The sequence below is a fragment of the Prosopis cineraria genome, unplaced genomic scaffold (assembly GCF_029017545.1).
Source record: "Prosopis cineraria cultivar Desert tree isolate PC_DT_omini unplaced genomic scaffold, ASM2901754v1 PC4, whole genome shotgun sequence".
NCBI classification, from domain to species: domain Eukaryota; kingdom Viridiplantae; phylum Streptophyta; class Magnoliopsida; order Fabales; family Fabaceae; genus Prosopis; species Prosopis cineraria.
Window position 1 is genome coordinate 36967552 of NW_026555335.1, and position 20733 is coordinate 36988284.

The window sequence follows — 20733 nt, forward strand, 5'->3', positions numbered from 1 at the left end:
TACACCAAACATGATTTTTCATGACTTTCGTCGGACCCAGGACTTGAGAATTTTTTTTTTTTTGGTATTATTAAGAAATATAGAAAGGTTCAGTTGGTACATCAAATGAAATTAAGTGATAAAATGAATAATAGTACAGCGAGGAAAAAATAACTAGCGTTAAGCATTTATCGAAATAACGTAAAAATATACATATTCTAGGAGAAAAGGATGTAGAATCTGGTACATCAGACATCAGTACATGGAAAAACTTCTGCGCTAATTGAAATTATATCACACCATACCCCTAAACTTGATTGAAAAGTTATAGAAAGATAATTGATTTAGAGCCATTCATAAGGGTAGCCCTAGAAGAAAACATAGCCCAAACAAGTCGAAATAGCAACTAACAAACCTAGCAAACAAAATCCCAAAATCAAAAAGACAAACCGACAAATTTGTAGATAAAATTTCATTGTCAATATAAAAATTTTGTTAATAAATAATCTGTAAATATTTTTATAAATATTTTTTAAATTCAAAAAGCATGTCCTAACCTTAATAAATTCTTAGAATTCAACTCACCTAAATGTTTTGTATTAAAAACAAACGTTAATTCAACTCACCTAATTCGGTGCTATGAAGAACAGCCGAAGGAAGTGGAATGTTTTGAACCCAGCTAATTGTCATTGGGAACACCTCGTTAGACTTCGTACTTATTCCTATAGTGTAGGGAAAACGTGTATATTTTAAAATAAACATGCTAAAATATTCTTTCAAAAAATGAAAATAAAATACAAGTCATTCAAATTTAAATGTGAATGCGAATAATTTAAATAAAACTAAATACTTTTTTAAATAAGTTGAGAAGGTTTTCTTTTTGGCCAAATACAAGTCGAGAATTCAAACGTGTTCGAACTTCAAATTCAAACGTTCTGGAATTGTCTCTATTTTATACAAATGTAGGACACTCAAGAAAAAACATTCCCTCAGCAACTTAAGGCTCTTATTTATGTTACAGTTGTTATAACTAATGTAGAGCACTCAAGAAAAACGATTCATGCGCCAACCACCAAAACATTCAAGAACGCAATAACAAGAATCCTTAGATCATGTTGGGTTCAAGCAACAGGGTGCAGAATGGCTAAATATAGAAAAGGACCCTTCTATAACATCAATTATACTTTTTATTAAATTATTATTAATATCTAACAGTTTTTCATTATATTTTTTAAGTACAAACATGATCATTTCTCATTCATTATCACTTTGTCAATTTTATTCTATACATAAGATAGTTTGACTCAGGTCTTTCAGCTCAAAATCACCAACCTTACCTTTGGCACCTTTCCGTGATGCGGATTAGGACTGAACTTGAATACAGAATATCAAGATCAAGACGTTGCATTTATTTAGGATCGGTCTTGTGAACAAGAAATAGTGACCTAATCAACTACAGATGCAGAATATTTATAAGTCCTGAGGTTGAATCCTTAAGAGCAACAATCTAATATAATAACCTAAGCACGGTCATAATATCTAATCCATTCTTGTAAAACTAAGCAAATAAATTTAGACCTATTCTATGTGAGGGTGATAGCTGCAAGGAAGAATATTTTCATGTCATATTCCCTTATTAGATTATTACATCAAACGGCAAACACTCTAGCTAAGCCTCCTCATAAATCTAGATTTTGCGTAACTCAAGAACAAATTTAAAAACTGTCAAGATACTTAACTCTACGTTTGAGAGTGAGTGTTAGAGGCTGTTAGAAAGTAATTGTGTTCTGTTACCTCAGTCACAACTATCCTAATTCCTAAGGCTGTCCAATGTTGCATAAATATATATTGTACAACCTCACTCAAGTAATATGATTCATTCTCCTCTCTTTTCATCTTTACGCTCTTAACAGCTCCTTTCAATGAAATTTAAAAGCTTAATACACTTCCCTTGGAAGTGAGGTTTTTATTAGATTTGCATGGGAATCCATGACATTAAGATTGAGTTCTCCAAATACATGACATGATCATTGAATCTCAATGCCTTGCAATACAGAAAGACAAACTAAACATTTTCACGAGCAACTCAATTATTATTGCATCATAAAAAATGTCGCTAACTCAGGAACATTTTTGCAGAGAAAACTGAATCGAAAATGTGAAATTTGTGTCAGGGAAATGTATTTAAAAGGTTACATATATTTATAGTCAAAATACTTGAGTTAACTAAAGGTCACTCCCTTGCCTCTTATAACCTCACCGATTTTGAAGATTTTGTCTGATTCGTCCCTATTTTCAAGTATTTGAATTGATGCCTCAGGACTCACAACAAGCACCATTCCTATGCCCATATTAAACGTTCGCCTCATCTCGCTGTCTTCTATATTCCCAGCCTAATAATGTAAGAAATCAACAAAACATAAATTATCTCCAAACCAACAAAATCATTTTCAATGAAAATATAATTAAAGAAGTTTTACCTTCTGAAGCCATTTGAACACTGGAAGAACTTCCCATGAGTCCTTGTATATATTGGCACCAAGACCTTCAGGAAACACCCTAGGAATGTTATCTGTGAAGCCACCACCAGTAATGTGAGCAATTCCCTTAACCCCTCCCCTGCTAACTAAGTCAAGAACCTGAAATTAAGAAACAATGCTCAGTTGTGAATAAAAATGTTTTCAAGAACTGAAAAAATAAATCAAGCATCATCATCAGTCACAAAGATAATGACCTTTTTAACATAAATAACAGTTGGGGCCATCAAAGCTTCAGCTATTGAAACATTTGCACCAGGAAGCTGATCTTGCAAAGAAAGACCACTTTGAGCAAGCACCCTGTAAAGATATATATATATATTATTAATCATTATCATCAATATATGTAAAGAATAAAACAAATTGCAAAATCAAATGGATTCTTCATCTATACCTCCGTACAAGAGAAAAACCATTAGAATGTACTCCACTAGATGGAAGACCAATGAGAACATCACCAGCAACTATGTTCTTCCCATTGATCACAGAGTCCTTTTTCACAATGCCAACTGCGCAGCCACTAAGATCATACTCGCCTTTTTTATAGAGACCAGGCATCTCTGCAGTCTGAAAAGCTGTGAAATTAAGCTTTTTCCATCGTAAAAGTGTCAAGAATTTTGGCATATAATATGTTAGATACAAGAGTGTGAGTGTTGAGCATATGAAAGAAGACCGATTTATAACCTCAAACAGTTCAAATGTAGCAATATATTCATAAGATTATCTTTCTGACATAAAATTGCAGCTCAACAAATTACAACAATAGTTAACCGTTAAAAATGGATAACTATCAGAAAATTGTGTCATTTTTCCTAAACACTGTATCAACTTGTTATCATACACCAAAACATATAAACAACAATATATAAAGGATTTATTTAAATGAGTCGAGATTACAGAATCAAGACTACATCTAATTCCAGAACTAGTGACTGCTCACCATTTAGACACAAACTGGAGATTTATACTTTGTCAGGAAAACAATGCTTTAACAATAAATGCTTTAGTCTTTTCAAGAGGCCTAAATTTCTCTTTATCAGATAATGGCTTTGCAGGATTAATGTTCAATGAATTAAATTCCTGTTACAAATAATAAAATATAAATTATAAAAATTTTAATACCTCTCCTCCCAAGAGCACGCAGTCAGATTGCTGGCAACCATCAACAATTCCTTTTATCACCTGAATTATTGGAAGAAGAAAAATTATATGTTATTCTGTTGAGAAATCAATAGTTAGTAGCCGTTCCTGGTACATGAAGAAACTTTACGGTGAATTTCATGCGACTCTATGCCTCTATGCACATTTGTTACTACCTTTTCAGCAACATCGACATCAAGGTGGCCTGTGGCAAAGTAATCAAGAAAAAATAGCGGCTTTGCACCAGAAGTAACAATGTCATTGACGCTCATTGCAACCTATAATGAAGAGGGTAGTCAATAATAGACAAGCATTTAACCAAGAAATGGGGGGGAAAACAGAGAATCCAGTAGTCTACCAAATCAATACCAATGGTAACATGAATTCCAGTTTCAAAAGCAAGCATCACTTTAGTGCCCACACCATCGGTACCAGCAACAAGATATGAATCACCTATCCAAAACAAAATGATTAGTCTTATTTTATCAAAACCTATTAGAAGGATAAATCCATTGTTGAAAGAGAAAATACCAAGAGGGAAGAGACCACCAAAGCCTCCAATTCCAGGTGCCATTCTTGCTATTCTTCGGACAAGTTCTGAACCAGCATCAATATCAACGCCAGCATCCTTATATGTAAGACCTTGGTTATTGTTCAAAACACCTGCTACAACACTGTTCCTCAACACAGGTTTTAGGCGACTGCAAGAACCAATTGATCTAATTCTCAATTCTTCGTCAATTCCATTGTGGCTACTTATGCATTGACAGCTCCCACTGTGCTTGTTAGACCGTGCTCTGATAGCAACACCAGCAAAGCAACACGAAAGCTCTGCGCAAGCTCCGATACTCATAGCTGTTATGAGGAACTTGTATAGTTAAAAAAAAGTAGAAGAAAGACTAATAGGATTGCTGAAACTGAAAGAAATTACTGCAAACTGATAAATGGAGAGAAAGCTGAAACTGAAAGAGAAAGTGTAAAGATGAAGAGGATGAACAAAAATATCGCACCGTATCAGAAATTGAAGGCTTCAAAGCCTAAACCAGAAGAGGAAATTGAAGGCTTGTTGCTTCCAAGTCCCAGAATATCGGCAGTATGAGAAATCTGTGCGTAATTTATAAGCTAAAATATAAACACTACTTTACATAAGTTTACTTTTTCTTTATGCACTTTAATCTTTTTAATATTTTCTTATTAAAATTTAAATTTACATTATAGAGAATGCACAAAAAACTTTAACCATGTAACTTGAACGAACAAAAACGAAGCAGTAATCTATGGAAAACACACACAAAGGCAGAAGGTTCGGAGCAGAAATCTTTGAAAAAAGAAAACACAAAAAAAAAAAAATACTTGAAGTAGAAATCTGTTAAAAGGAAACACAAGAAACAAATTTGAAGTATATTTTAATTAGATATCCCTCATGAGAAGAGGAAGAAGAAATAGAACGAATTGAAGCACAAGAGAACAGGCAGCAAAACCTGAAGACGCAGAGGACGACGGCGAAGTCGATCAAAGCGACGGTGGGAGGGCGTCCGAAGTCGAAAGTGGAGTAGACAGGGGCGGCGCCGAGAAGAGCAAAAACGAAAGAGGGGGGAGGCGCGATAATTTGGCTCCCACAAAAATTAGTTAATAATTAATAAAAATTTGTATAAAATAATAGAAGTTGATAAACCACTTGTACATTTACTCACTCCGTTTAAAAATATAAAATATTTTTTAAAAATTTAAAAAATATAAAATATTTTTAATTTTTAAAATATAATTATTGTTTTTTTAAATATATTTATTAAATAAATCACTTTATATTTATTTTAAAGTGAAATACTTATTAAATAAAGATAAAGATAAAAAGATAGAGTTTGTTAAAAAACAAGTCGTATCCTCTCCGTTTAAAAATATAAGATATTTTTAATCGAATTTTACCTCCCGACAAAGTAATTACTTATTTTCAAACTAACCCTATCTTTTCACATTTACACCTATTAAATGCCTTATAATAAATATAAAATCATTATCAATAGAAACACCTTTGTAAAGAAGGTAATGATTATATCTCAAAAAAATTAAAAATATTTTATATTTTTTAACATTTAATTTCTTATAAATCTTTTATATTTTTTAACAGAGGAAGTATTTATTCCTTATTGCTATGATCAATATAAATAAAAAAAAAAAAAACAAAAAATATATCAACAGGTTGATACACATAGCATGAATGATAATAGCATAAACAAAATATGTGGCATAGGTTTTGTTTGCTTAAGATAAATATAAATAATTTTTAGATAGTTCACAAATTTTATAAAAAAAATCTTAAGGAACTTATAAAAATCAAATATTATCTTATGTTTGATTATAAAAATAAAAAGATGATTATTAATTAATAATTTTTAAAGAAATGAAGAAAGGAAATAGTGAAAGTCAAATGAAAAACCTAAATCTTGAAAGAAAAATAGTAACCTAATCAACTATTAATACATAATATTTATCTAAAATTATTGAGCATCAATTGTTAAAGGTATGTTTGGTTTACCTTTCAGCTAAGAAACGAGCATTACTGGTGAAGCTAGGAAAAGGAGTTTATTGATGGGCGTTGCAAAACGAGCTTTGATGTCAGATTCTCTCTCCTTTTTATCTCCCCTAAAACTCCAAGCTGTCCCAAAGTGGGCTTGTGCTCTCAAGTCTAAATCTTTAGCATTCTCACTGCCAACTCTGTCTTTTTGACATCACTAAAACTCATCAAACCAAGTGAATATAACATAAATAGTAACAATTTAAATTTCTTAAGTATCATTTCAAAGTTTAATTTTTAAAAGTGTGCATAAAAAAACATTACTTTGTAGAGACTGTAACATCCTAATTTAAATTTTAATAGTTAATTTAGATTAATAAAAATTTAAAAAAAATATTTAGAGGTAAGCAAATTAGTAGGAAATATTATTAAATCTAACTTAAGATATAATTCTAAATTAAAATTAAAAAATTAAAAAAATTAATTAATTAATTAATTAATTAAAAAACTATTAAATTATTATTATTATTATTATTAAAGAAAAGGAAAAGGTATAAGAAAGAAAAAACAAACAAACAAAAGAAAGAAGAGGAAGAGAAGCTTTCGGCGTAATGATTACCTATATATAATAATAATAATAATAAAAGAAAAGAGAGGAAAGAGGAAAATTTAAAAAAAATTGTGGGACCCACTCTTTATTTTAAAACCAACAGACTTCTCCTGCTTTTTTCATTTCTCTCCTCTTTTCTTCATTCTTTCCTGCGCGACACAGAGAGCGAAAACAGAGATGGCGAGCGTGACACCTGCAACAGAGCTGATTTAGAAGGTGAAGTTCCATATTAGAATATTTCAGATGAGATTTTAAGTATTCTAAGACTAAGTAAATATTCTAAAATTTTTCTTAGTCATCCTTTCTCTTTGGTTTCTAATTTTGTGGTGGTAGAAAATTTAGGATTTGGAAGAGGGATGAATTTATGTTGAATAAATATAGTTTTTGAGGTTGTTAGTAGTATAATAAATATTTTAGAATATTATTTTATTGATAGAATTAGAATTTGAGGCATTTGAGTTTATCTCTAGATCCCTATGGGTAGATTTTTTTGTTAAATCTGAAAATATAAATTGATTTGTTGATATTTAGATGATTATTTGAGATGAGAAATAAATTATTATGGCTATAGAATAATGATTCTAGGCTTGAAATTAAGTTTACAATTTTTGAGTATTTTTATGTGCGAATATTTGGAATAAAAAGAGAAATGTTGATATTAGAAAATTATTTGAATGAAATTATTATAAAGGAGACTATTGAACTAAGTAGATAGGTTCAAATACATGAAATTAAATTTTAGAATTCAAGAGACTAAGACTAAATTCTTAAAAAAAATATAAAAAAATATAAAAAATAAAATAAATACTTAGGTGTTAGAGTATGAGTGAAAATTGTGTTAATAATATTATTGACACATTAGAATATGATCAATTATGGATTAATTTTCTTTTGACACCATTCAAGCTTTGGAAAGCTTTGGAAGTGTTGTAACTTGAGGAGTAACCTTTGACTTCTTAAAGGTTGAGGTAACCGGAGGAAATCTATTTTATACATTTGTATGTTAATTAATTAATTATGTTAGTAAAATAAAAGAATATATATATATATATATATATATATTTGAAATAGTTGTTTGTAATGCATGTGACTTTGTTGAGACTCTATGACTTGTGAGTAATGAGATTGATAGTTGATGATTATGTGTACACTTTTGGTTATAAGTTGTGGATTATGCACAGTGATAAAAGTTGATGAGCATGTGGAATAATTTGAAATATATATATATATATATATATGTGTGAGTTTTTTAAATACATTTTCTCATGAGCATGATCATATGGGGAGAATTCGCCTTAGTGGAGGAGTTAGCGATTACACAAAATCTATATGATACTTGGCTATTAACCAATAATCCTGGAGGTTATAGCCGCTACTTACCTTATAAGGTACTGTAGCATTGTTCCTATTAAGGGACTTGACCCTATTGGCTTACCTAGAGTTTTGGGTAGAGCTAGTTTTGGGTATGACGCCCCATAGTGTGTGATTTAGGGGAAACCGTGTTCATAAGTAAGGTAACCCTGGTCTGGTAGCCCTTCATGACATGATTAAGGCTTTGGGTAGTCTCACCACATAGACGATCCCTTCCGGTTGTTGGCCCATGGATTTCATGTCAGAGGAAATAAGGGGGGATACAAGGAAGAGATTAATCATACATATTATTATTATCATGCCATTTGAGTGATTGATGGCTATGTTGAGAATGTGATTATAATTGTAGAAATGAGAATATGTATTAATTTTGTGAATAATGTATATATAGCCATTTGTGCAAAGTTTGTACTTGACTTTATTCTTGAAATTATTCACATGAGTTAGATGTTAATGTGATTAACATGTTATTAATGTGATTGTTTACATAGTCACTTTGATAAACTTATTAGTCACTTGTATTCATGATTAATTATCATACATTTGTACAACTTAGATGTACCTTAGTTACTGAGTGGTTGTACTCATCCCTCTCTTTTAACATATTACAGGAGCTAACTCATCTGAGAAGAACAGAGGAAAGGAGCATTAGGCCAAGTGATAATAATCACTTCTGTAGGCCTCTCTCCTTTTATGTTGATATGTGTATTTAGTTTATGATATTGCCAATTAGGATAATATATTCTTAATCCACTTGCACTATAGGTTTTGTGTAGGATGGAAAGGTATTTTAGGCTCTTGAAAATGTGTTTTGATGCTTGTATTATATTAATGGGCTAAAATATTTGTGCAAGTAAAAATAGTTATTATCATGCTTCCATATAAGTTTAATTGAATGATATGAGTTCTTAAAATATTTTAAAGACTTGAGATCCGTTTATATTAAATAGTTTAAAAAAAATACATATTAAGAATTCATTGAGGTTAATCTCGTATTGGATAATCCATTTGGATTGGTCTTTGATTAACCATGGTTAGTATGATGATTAAGTCCTAATTTAAGACGTCCTTTACAAATTGGTATTGGGTTCTCGAGTTTTGAGAACTAGACTGTGGTTTGTGTTTGACTTGTTATATGATTGTGTACTATATTGTACTTGCATTTGCATATAGAATTGGCAATTATCATTATACACATATGCTTTTCCTCTGTGAGCTAGCACTAACTGTTTTGCATTTGTGGTATTACTTCCATCCTTAGGAGGGGAGAATATGGTACTAATCAGGAACACTGCCGCTAATAATTTGGCAATTCCACAAAGATTAGAGGATCAGGTGGTGGTGGAAAATGAAACAGCACCGGTTCAAGTCCAACAAGGACAGGTGGTGCCAGAGTTACTAAACCTGACTGAGCAAGTTCAAGTCTTGACTCAAGCAGGACCTTCTACACAAGCTCCAGTTCAAGCTATTCCTACAATTAGTAATAACAACGATGTAGCCCTCCTTACTTCAATATTGATGGACATCCAAAAGAGGATGGATGTTTATAACCAAGTTATATTAGGGAAGGCTGCTGAGGAAAATAGCAAAGTCATTGTGAACGCTACTGGTAACCCTGAGGAGAAGCAAGGGGAAGTAAATTTAGAAGTCAACAATCAACAAGAAGAAGAGTCCTTTAAGGATTTTGAACAAAGTGATCAAAATAACTCTGTGAGGCAGAGGAAAAGGAAAAATAAAGGCAAAGAGAAAGTGGAAGAGGTTACCATTGACCATGCATTCAAGAGGTTTGCAAGATTGAGCCCGCCATCATTTGAGAGTTCTATGGTAGACCGAGCTGGCGAGAAATGAATTGATGAATTAGAGTCCATTTTCTCTGTGATGACTTGCACTACTGAACAACGGGTCCGATTGGCTACTTTCAAGCTTAAAGACGCGGCAAAACAATGGTGGGAGAGTGTTAAGTCTATTAATGGATCTGAATTGACTTGGGAACAATTTAAGAAGAGGTTCTTTGCCCACTACTTCCCGTCAACTGTAAGAGCAACAAAAGAAGCTGAGTTCCATAACTTAAGACAAGGCAATATGGATGTTGAAGAGTTCATAGCCAAATTTAATGAGCTCTCTAAATATTCCTTGTACTTGAGGAGTAATGCTGATGAAGAATGGAAGTATGAGCAGTTCCTAAACAAGATGAGACCTGAGTATAGGAGGCAACTGGCAGCTCATGATATTGATTCATTTGAAGTCATGTGTAACAAGTTCAGGGCTGTTATATAAAAGGCGCCTTTTATATAACAGCCCTTTGGGTTTGGGTCATCACCGCCTCTCCAGGGTCTTTTCCCAGCGCTGGACACTTCCCTCTCACAAGGTAATGCCAGCTTTAGCCCAGGTGGTACTGAGCGTATTCCTCACCCCACCCTCACGGGGGTCTTTTGGAACCTTCCCAAACTCGAACCTCCAACCTCTACCACCTTAATGAAGTTGAGACGAAGTCTGGTACCATTGAGTCAACTGATATTACTCTACCTCCAATCTAACTTTAAAATGATATTTAAAAAGTCTAAACCATTATTATTTATGTCACATTCACTTGGTGAAATTGAAATTACATTTTAACTCAATTAAGAAATCCAATTTTCATACTTAATTACTCTGATGTTGATAGTTAGTTGGACCCAGGTCTTACATCTCAAAATCGGCGCATTTTTGTTTTTTGAGCTGAAGATTAGGACAGTAAACATGGTTGATATTTATTTTATTATAAAATTATTATACTGTTAAATATTAATAAATAAATTTAAACTGTTAAAATTAGACTTGAATAATTTAAAATTACGGTTAAAAAATAAAAAAATATTATAATATAATTTTTTTATTACAGTTCTAAACTGTTAAGATTAAACTGCATCATTTTAAATTTATTTATATGTTTATTATTTAATATTATAATAAAAATTTTATAATACATTAAATCTCAACCATTAAAATTGGGATCCAATGATATGAAAAATAGGAGAAAATATTGGCAGAAGCGGGAAACCAAGTCCCTCCATAAAAGTGACAACATCTTCCCTTTTTGGAAGAATGAATTTGCTTAAATATTATTTTTCAATCATATTAAGTATAAACTTTGTGATTTAAGAAAAACATTATATGCTTTTGCCGTTTTACATTTTAGATATTCTATGATTCTCGAAATCAGTTTTGTTTTGCAGGGAAAGCGTGTTCACCAAATGAAGTTTTTTTTATAATACAATTATTTATTATTCATGGGTCGAGCCGATGATCATATTAGTAGCGAAACTCTCCCAACAAGTATTCAATACAAGTTTTTACTCAGGCATTAAGTCGAGCAAAATTTTAATTATTCTCTCGATCATCACAAAGGAGAACAAGTTACACAAAGTAACTGGAATTGGACTTTACCGTCAACGTTTGGGACAAATAGATATTTGCATGGGTCGACAATTTGTTGGATCATACAGTTTGATTCTTTCAGACAAACAAATACTACTAGCGAGTCGAGGATTGTGATCATCTGGAATAAAAGATTGGTGCATTTTTGGAGGCAACATTTTCCAAGACGTCAAGAGAAGCTTCCGATACAGTGACATGCTCTGCATCAGGCATTTTGTTTTATTTTTCGGCAAATTTTCATCACTTCTGTTTGTTCATTCCCTTTTGTGAATTCGGTTACTTAAACCTAGCTATTTACATTTCCTTAGGGGATAATTAAAAGGACCATGGTATTTGGAACTATTGCAAAAAAGACCTAGGTGCTTTTCTTTCTTATTTTCCTTCTGTAAATTATCTTGTTTAATAACAATTTCTGCTGCTTATCAAAAAATTATATGCAAAGCGATGAGCACCAAAACTGAACACCATAATACTCACTCCATCCCAAATTATAAAACACTTTGAAGAAATTTTTTCATCTCAAAATATAAAACACTTTGGATAAATTAAGATTTCATTAAATGCAATAATTTCAATATTATCCTTTCTCTCTTTATGATTAATTTCTGCCTCTTCTTTTTTCAATATATTAAATGATAAGTATTTTTAAAAGTTTATATTTTTGTTTTAAAAAGAAAAGATTGTTAAATTTATTTAATGAGATTTATTGATATATAAAATTTTATTTAAAAGTGTCTTATAATTTGAGACACATGGAGTACATGGTATAACATTTAATTGACCCTGTAACTTTTTAAACTTTATTATTATGTATAAATAACCCTCTAAAACTTTGAATTCTATACAAATAATTCCCTAAACTTTGAAATTTTCTCTAGGTCCTGTTACTCATGCAAAACAGCAAAGCACCAAACATGAAAAGATCGAGGAATTTTATTTCCTTTCCTATTGACTCCATAAACAACACATTGATACAACATAGCCTCGAATTGCTGAATAAGATGAAGTAGACACATATGCTCTCAGCACTGTAGTTTGAATCTACCCCGAATCGATCTATTTGCCCACTCTAAAAATGAGACATAGATTGGAATTACATGCTCTGCCTATATTCTTATCCACCGAGAAAGTATTACATAAAATACAATAACAGCAAATAATAATCGGTCATCCAAGACCACAAAGAATGGATGGCTTCTGCTTGTGTCAGCCTGTGTCTTCTTCTAATTGCACTTTGGAAGACTATATCTGAGAAACAAGGAGTTCATTCCAAGTATCTGGAACTCCAGGCAGGCACCAATGCAAACAATCACTTGCGTTTTGAGTTCCTCGAACTGTGTAGCGAGACATGTGAGCCTCATCCCTCAATTGAGAAAGAGCAGTTATATCCAGCATCTTAATCTTCGTGCCCCTTAGTGCACCCTCAACAGATAGATCACTAGATCCATCTTGTACAACCTTACTTCCTCCAGACAAAGGGATGGTATTATCACAGCTACCTCCAGTGTTCCAATCCCCATTGGTGAAATGCCTCGGTGATATAGTCCTAAAGAATGCTTTGAGTTGGGGATGGGACTTAAGTTGTGAATCCACCCATCTGGCTACACTATAGGTTGTAAAGTTCTTGGCCTTACTAATTACTGCAAGCCTTTTGTCTTCATTAGGCTTCCCATTTACATACATAATCCACCGGTTTGCATTAAGTTTCCCCCGGTTCCAATGGTGCCCCGTGTTAAGAATTAAGACATTGAAACGATGAAGAAACTTTCTCAGAAATGCAGCCGGACGGTCTAAGTGCATGGCAACATTGGTGAGTGGATCTTTTATGTTAAGGGGCTCTAGATAACATAAGCTAGCTGACCAATAGTACAAGATTGTGGTGTTGGTCTTTGGGAATCTGTAAGCCCAGCCATCAGGACGAATAGCACCACGGCGTTTTACAAGACCATATTGCCGTCCAATGTCTTCAACTTCGGGGCTCTCTTCACCACTGGTGGCCATACACATCAGAGATTGAAATTGTTGCCGGCCCAATGAATCTCCTACAAATGCTATTGTTTTGTCCTGCATCCTAGATTCCACTTCAAATTAAAGACCATTCACAACCACTATCTAAATTCTTTTCATTTGATGTTCAAAAAGAAAGTTAAGCTTTTGCACCAAAGAATCAAAATAACTGGGGAGGCTAGGAACTCTGACCCCTCAATTTGACTTTTCAGAGTTTAGCTATCTCATTGCAGTGCTTCAAAGTATATTTCACCTTCAGGTTCCTCAAAGTTAAGCTCATCAAAAGTTTCTATCATGTGTGATATAGCCTGACATAAAAGTTGACGAAGTCATTAAGCTCCCCTCCCCTCCAAACCTTCCCCTCCATATTGGTGGGATTGGGAGGAATTCCTCACTCTCCCTCCCCTCCCCTCCCCCAAAACCAACCAAAGTGTGATGCCAACTATATCTAAAACATGCATAATAAAGCATCATATATTTGAAGCAGCCATGACACCAATATTATTTTGGTGTTCTGTCATGAAATTTTCAATATAATTGGGCACTTTAAGGCTATATTATTATTTTTTTTTTATACCATCAAAGGCTATATTAGATTGAGATTACACTATATCACTCATATATGTTAACAGGCTTAATGTGAGGCCGAAATGAAGATGAAAAACTTTTTGAAGGACTAGAATGAGAGATTCAAACTTTGGGAGATAAAATTGACACAAAGTAAATCTTCACATAGCCAAAATGTCAATTCAGTCCAAACTTTAATAAGCTGCCAGTAAAAATATATAAAAATTAACAGGCAACTTAAAACGAAGCTCAGTATGTCAAAAGTGATATATAGGACAAAGCAAGTTCTTCGTTTCAAATTTGAAAAAAAACTTTGCTAAACTTTACAAGCAAAACAATGAATAAATGAAACAACCAAATAATAATGTTGTAATATACATTCACAACTAGATCAGGTAAAAAAGAAAGGAATATACCTACTTTCTCAAAAATGCAGACCGGTCAAACTCAGGCATGTCACAATTTTCTGGCTGCCAACGGTATCCCTCGAAAGAGAAATCTGGTCGTGGCGTCATTCTACACGACCACATTTGGGATAACCACTTTTTGCAGCCAAATCCAGAATATAATGGTCTCCTCTTGTCTGCAACCCATCTACCCTTTGCATAATTACAGACTGAAAATACAAGAATACATCAACTCTTGTATAAATGGAGACAGAGAATCTCCATTTAGATGAAACCAGTAAACTAAATCCAGCCAATTAATTTACTTGAAGATTAAAGTGTTGAGGATATGCAATCACAAAGTGGAACTTTAAGCATAATCATCAGAATAGCATTCTAATTTCTTAGGGCTCAATCTGGTAAGTGCTGGCCACCAGCCACATATAAGTCTACTTTTTAAACGATTGCCTATTACTGTCATACGAAGGAAAAATGATACAGATAGAATGGGCTATAACAATGAACATGTTACTAAATAGTGTGGACAAGGATCTTCTCTTATCAAGAGCTTTCCCTTCAATTTTCCAACATTTAAAAAAATTCAGCAAAATCAATAAAATCCAGATCAGAATGCAACTATCAGACTTGGGGTTGCATAAGAAAGGCTCTCCATATTAGATTCATGCAGATCATTGACAAAGATGTAAAGAAAGTACGCATGATGGAGGGAATGATATGTATTGCACAAAATGAGTGAGGGAAAGGAAAAGGCAAACGACTATTTCATTTTGCATCAAAAAAAGAAAAGGCAAACGACCATATATTCCAGTAGAATAACGAGTTATGAGATTCAAAGTCAGGACCAATTGTAGAACTACAGAAAAAAAAAAATCGCTAAAATATGTAATTCCAAAGTAGTAATAATAATATCAACAACACATTCATACAGGAGGAAAAATGTTTCACTACAATTTCTAATTTTGAAAAAGAATACTAAAAACATACCTTTTCTTCCTGAAGAGGACCTGACACCCTGACTATATTGTATTTCAGGAGATTTTGAAGGGGCAGAATGTACAGGAACTGCATCCCCATAGTTAAGTGGCACCTTTGTTTCATTTTCTGCGCTAGTATTTAAAGATATCTCCTCACTTTTTGTCAGATTTAGATCTCCCATTGAATTATTTGGGGCTTCCACAAGCACTCCTTAGAGGAAAGGAGAAAAACAGCACAATTGAATCCAAAAGGTGCAGGTTTGGAAGAGGATGAAGACAGAAATATAAACATGAAATACAGAAACAACTACAAGTGACAATAAAAGTTAGTTAACAGGCAATGGAATAATGACAATAAAAATCTACAAGAGATGCAAGAACCGCAAATGTAAATCCAATCTTGTTCACTGTTAATTACGGATTAGTGTTTTCTATATGGAGTCCCTAAATTCCTGTAAAGTTGAAGAAGCACATCCAGTAAGATGGTATTCCAGCATAACCAACACAGCTACCCAAGTCCAGGCACAAAGTTAAAATTTTCAGGTGTTTCATCCAATATACCAGACACATACTTACAACCAGTCCAGTTTCATCTTCCTGTACCCATAAGAATACTATATTATGTTCATCTGATGGATCTTGTCCACAAGGAAGAGTTACTATTTCTTTATCTTAAAAGAATACTCTTTTCCCCTCTCTCCCTCCTGCTCTATTTTAGAAGAATTTAACAAGCAGCTAGTCAAAGTGATATTTGAAGGCATGGGGAGAGGGAGGTTTATGTTTTCTTTCAGGTTTTGCTGATTAAACATCTCATTCCTCTTAATTATAATTATTATTTTTTTGGGGGGGTGTGTTGAAGTAAATCTACAATATTGAATTTTCTTCCACCTAAAGTTTTGGCAATCAGTGGTTGGATTAAAACATGAATGGTCTAGATGACATCGCATTCCTGCCTCATCCAATCCCAAAAAACCACACGTCATTATTTACATATAAAAACCATAAAGGAGGCATACCTGATAAAGGTTTGCGATACCACTCATGAGCTGAATCTAAAGTTATAGCTAGTGGATTATTCTCCCATGTCCACAGTAATATGGTCATTAGGACAAGAGAAACAAGGGCTACAAAAAAATGCCAGCCTCTCAAGCCATGCACGTGCCCTCCTTTCATCACTGCTTATAGGCTACAGAAAGATACAAATATTTGGCTTGGTCAGCAAATCCAGAAAATATCCAGCACATAATACAATTATTGTTGTTATGGAGGTTTATCTGTATGGAGAGAAGATAAGAAGAGAAGGGTCGGAAAAACATATGGAAGTGTATGAAGAATACCATGTAAATACACTGGAACTAATGAAGCTGCAGTCATAACAAAGTACATTTCTCTGTATTTGGACATTACTGTGTTCACATCAATAAGTGCATACAACCATATTCCTGAAGTGTCGATATTAAAAAAAATTGTTTTACAATTAGCACCATAATAATTAGATTTTAGAAATTCAATTTATTTTTTCTAAAATGCTATGAACCTTAAGACCCCACTGGTTGCCAGAACAGATAAATCTAGACCATGGAAGGAGTGGTGTGAAGCGTGACCATAGACTTAGAAAATGCATGTTTAGCAACCCCTTCCGATATTTGACCAAAATAATTCACCCTCCACTTAAACATGCCCATCATCATACTTCAGAATTCAGGCAGACCTCTAATCATCATCCAAAACAATAAGATTCCATGCTGTCTTATCTATTGAGTTGAACGGAATTACACTTTAATGCCAGCAAAGGTTCACAAGCATCCATTCTCCAATACAAAAACAAAATCGAGCTTAGCACAACTAGATGACGATATATAAAAAAATCACCGTGTTTAACAGTTCAGACTTCATAAGTTATGTTGCTATAACAAGAACTCCGAATGTTCCAAGAATCTGACAGACTTATTCAACATATTCATAACATTCATAATGCAACACTCATTGCTTCTGATACTGAGGCAATGATAACTTTTTAATATGTTCTAATGCAAGTTGTAACTGGGACATGTTATAGTAATTTTAAAATATAGAAAGTCGCATTGTAAATATACTTACAGATCTCAGAGGATCTTCTGGAGAAGGAACTTTAAATGATTACAGTGCAGACACCAGGTACCCAGGGAAATTGGAAACATCAGTCCCAATTTTCCTCAGAATTTACCAGAAAAGTTGGGCAGTTGCATGTAAGAACCCTGAGCATCAATGCATTCAGCCGCAACAGTCTGGGGCGAACAAAAGCTAAATTTCAAACGAAATTGCTCGTAAAAAGAAATCTTTGTGTGGACAAGCAACTGTGGACAAGCAAAACCAAAAAAAAAAAAATACGGAGCCGCCTCTCAAATTCCTTGTGTGGCTTGATTGGGGTGAATCGGCTATCACAGTCGCAGATCCGATTTGTATCAAGAGGGGAAAGAGTTGAGCGAAAAAGAGATCGTTTTTGTTGACAAGTACTGTCCTCTTAACGCGCGAACATAGCACCACCTGGGAGTTCAGAGGAGATGCCAATTTCCAAAAGATGGGGTATATTTCGTCACACAGCGAATGAAGGGAGGTTATTTTAGGAACTAGAAACGACCACGGCTTCCCGGAATCTAGTGGCGTGGCGTTTGATTATTGGTAAAACTTCAAAGGTTTGCGGTGCCGCATCGATTTTGTTAATTAATCAATATATATTGTAAAGTGTATAATCTACAGTTAATTGCGAGTGAACAGTTCCATAGTATTTTTCTTTTTTTCTTCCCTGATTTTTGTATGATAAAAGTTTATACAGAACACAGGTTCAAAAATTAAAAAAAAAAAATAGGTGTGGGATCCAGAGTAAAAAATATTTATAAATATGAGACTCATAAAAAATAATTTATAGGAGATCTAATTTTTTTATAAATGTAAAAGATTTATCATTTATCATTTATTTCTTGTATTTTTAAAAAATTAATTTGCAAAACCTTATAATTTTATTTAATTTTAAATCACATTCTTATAGTTTATTTTGTTTCAATTGAAAACTCACAGTTTGATCCGTAGATTTGTTAATCCATGAATGTTAAAATCCTTGACATTTTCTTAAAAAATAAAATTTAAAACTTTTATATTTTATTAAATCATTATATAACTTTATAACTAATTTAATTATTTGTATAATTAAAAATATTTTTTCGTTAAAATTTAAAATATAAATTATAAATTTATCACAAGGCAATTACAAAATTAAGAAATTAAATTGTAAATTTTTGAAATTTAACACTTAAAACATAACTTAAATTAATTGATCTTTTTAAAACCTCTCAGCCATTCTCCCTAACATATATCAAATTATAAAGAGTTTAATTCACATAAAATAAACTATAAAAACTTATCTTAGAATTTAAAGAAACTATAAGATTAATTTTTATATATTTTTATTTATATTTTTAATATGTATAAAGATAATGCATTGTAAAATAGATTTTCTTTAATTGTAATTTACACTAGACAACACTTTCTAATTAAAATAAATTATTATTTATATTTGTAATATGCACGTGCACAACAAATTTTAAAATAGAATAAGTTTTATTTAATTTTAATCTACATAAAATAATAAATTATGAATATACTAAATTTTTTTAATTTAAATATATATAAATATATATTTTTATCTTTTAAATATTACACGGGAAACAGATCTGGTTTGGTTAATGATCCAAAATCAAAAAGAATAAAAATAAGATAAATATACTATCTTCCACCTTAAATTATAAAACACTTTAAATATTTTAAAATATAAAATATTTTTTAAAAAAAATACTAAGATTTTATTAAATAAATATATCTTAATATTATCCTTTCTTTTTCTATTTAATTTATATTTTTCTTTTTTTTAATATATTAAATTAATGATATTTTTTTAAATTATATTTTTATTTTAAAAATAATATTTTTAAATATGTTTAATAAGATTTATTTACTTATTGGCACCTAAAATTTTGTTTGAAACTAAAAATATCTTATAATTTGGGATAAAGAAAGTATATTGGTACCTTTAATTTTAATTTAGCTAAAGTATACGTTTAATTTTTTTACTTTACACAATATTTTATTTTAGTCCCTTAATTTTATAAAGTATCTTTTATGCCATTTAATTCCAACATAATTAATTTTATCACAAAAAAAAGATACATTAAATTTAAATATTGATAAAATATTTTTAAATATTAACATATTAAGTTTAATTTTTAAAAAATAATAATTGACACAAAAATTAATAATTTAAAACTAACAATGTTAGAATTAGATGATTGAAAATATACTTTTTAGAATTATAAAATTAAATTCAGTCTTTATATAAAGTTAGAAGACTAAGAATATGTTTTAGCCTTTTAATTTTGATTACATAGTTAATACTCATTGGCTTTTTTTTTGGTTAGAATATATTGACTATTTTTAATTTTATACAATTGTTTTTCCTAGGCTTATCATGTTTGATGCTTATAACTAATTTTTTTAAAAAAAATCCAAAGTTTAACCATGATTCAAGTATTAATGAGTCCAATTAAAGAAAATTCTTTTAAAAGTAATTATTATATTTACATAAAGCCGAATACAAATCATTATGCTTAACCAGTTATAGTTTATTTACTAGGATCCAATGACAGATCTAGGGGGTTTGCCCTCAGGCTACAAATTATCTTTATTATTTTTACTTAAAAAAAAATTTGGCTCCCCACTTCCATGAATTTTTTCTTTCTGGACACCCAATGAATTACGCTGTGGATCCGTCGTTGCTAATATCAATTGTTTTTTTTTTTTTCGTGCTAATATCAATTGTTATGGTCATATAAACCATATCACATGCATTAAAAAGAAAGAATTACCATCAATATTTACACGTGGATTTGACTTACAAATAATTAGTTTCTTCATAAAAAATCATATATAATTCTCCCCTTTTAAAATCGTGTGCCATAGATTAATAAAAGTTTGTCTAGTTAGTAAGGGTTTGATTTATTATCCAAGTATCTTGTTAGCAAGCAATCTGTAAATACTCTTATAAATATTCTATAAGTGTGTTGTTGGTTTTTAGTTCATCAAAAATCAGTTTGCTAAAAGTTTATTTAACAAAAATTAATTTAGTGAAAGTTAGTTGTTGTAACAAGATTTATATTTGAATACATTTTAAAAAAAA

At 31.7% G+C, this 20733-nt stretch overlaps 3 protein-coding genes across 4 annotated transcripts; 1 reads left to right on the forward strand and 2 right to left on the reverse strand.

Moving 5' to 3' along the window:
* Nucleotides 1-2051: 2051 nt before the first annotated feature.
* LOC129309580 (phosphoribosylformylglycinamidine cyclo-ligase, chloroplastic/mitochondrial-like) lies at nt 2052-5274 on the reverse strand. The gene is made up of 10 exons (XM_054951203.1): nt 5138-5274; nt 4667-4760; nt 4188-4511; nt 4015-4109; nt 3833-3934; nt 3639-3698; nt 2911-3083; nt 2714-2816; nt 2460-2618; nt 2052-2372 (listed from the first exon to the last, which is right to left on the reverse strand). The coding sequence occupies exons 3-10, from the start codon at nt 4507-4509 to the stop codon at nt 2202-2204; spliced, it is 1185 nt and encodes a 394-aa protein (XP_054807178.1). The 5' UTR covers nt 4510-4511; nt 4667-4760; nt 5138-5274; the 3' UTR covers nt 2052-2201.
* A 4756-nt stretch (nt 5275-10030) lies between these two features.
* LOC129308995 (uncharacterized) lies at nt 10031-10429 on the forward strand. The gene has a single exon (XM_054950345.1). The coding sequence runs from the start codon at nt 10031-10033 to the stop codon at nt 10427-10429; it is 399 nt and encodes a 132-aa protein (XP_054806320.1).
* Nucleotides 10430-12479: 2050 nt separating this feature from the next.
* LOC129309379 (protein trichome birefringence-like 14) lies at nt 12480-18149 on the reverse strand. 2 transcript variants are annotated; one of them, XM_054950944.1, is made up of 6 exons: nt 17895-18149; nt 17625-17791; nt 16541-16710; nt 15535-15735; nt 14564-14759; nt 12480-13640 (listed from the first exon to the last, which is right to left on the reverse strand). In XM_054950944.1, exons 3-6 carry the CDS (start codon nt 16695-16697, stop codon nt 12812-12814), a joined length of 1383 nt encoding a protein of 460 aa, XP_054806919.1. In that variant the 5' UTR covers nt 16698-16710; nt 17625-17791; nt 17895-18149; the 3' UTR covers nt 12480-12811. The 2 variants fall into 2 exon arrangements, with proteins under 2 accessions (XP_054806919.1, XP_054806918.1); XM_054950943.1 differs by having other exon boundaries at nt 17625-18149.
* Between the last annotated feature and the right edge of the window lie 2584 nt (nt 18150-20733).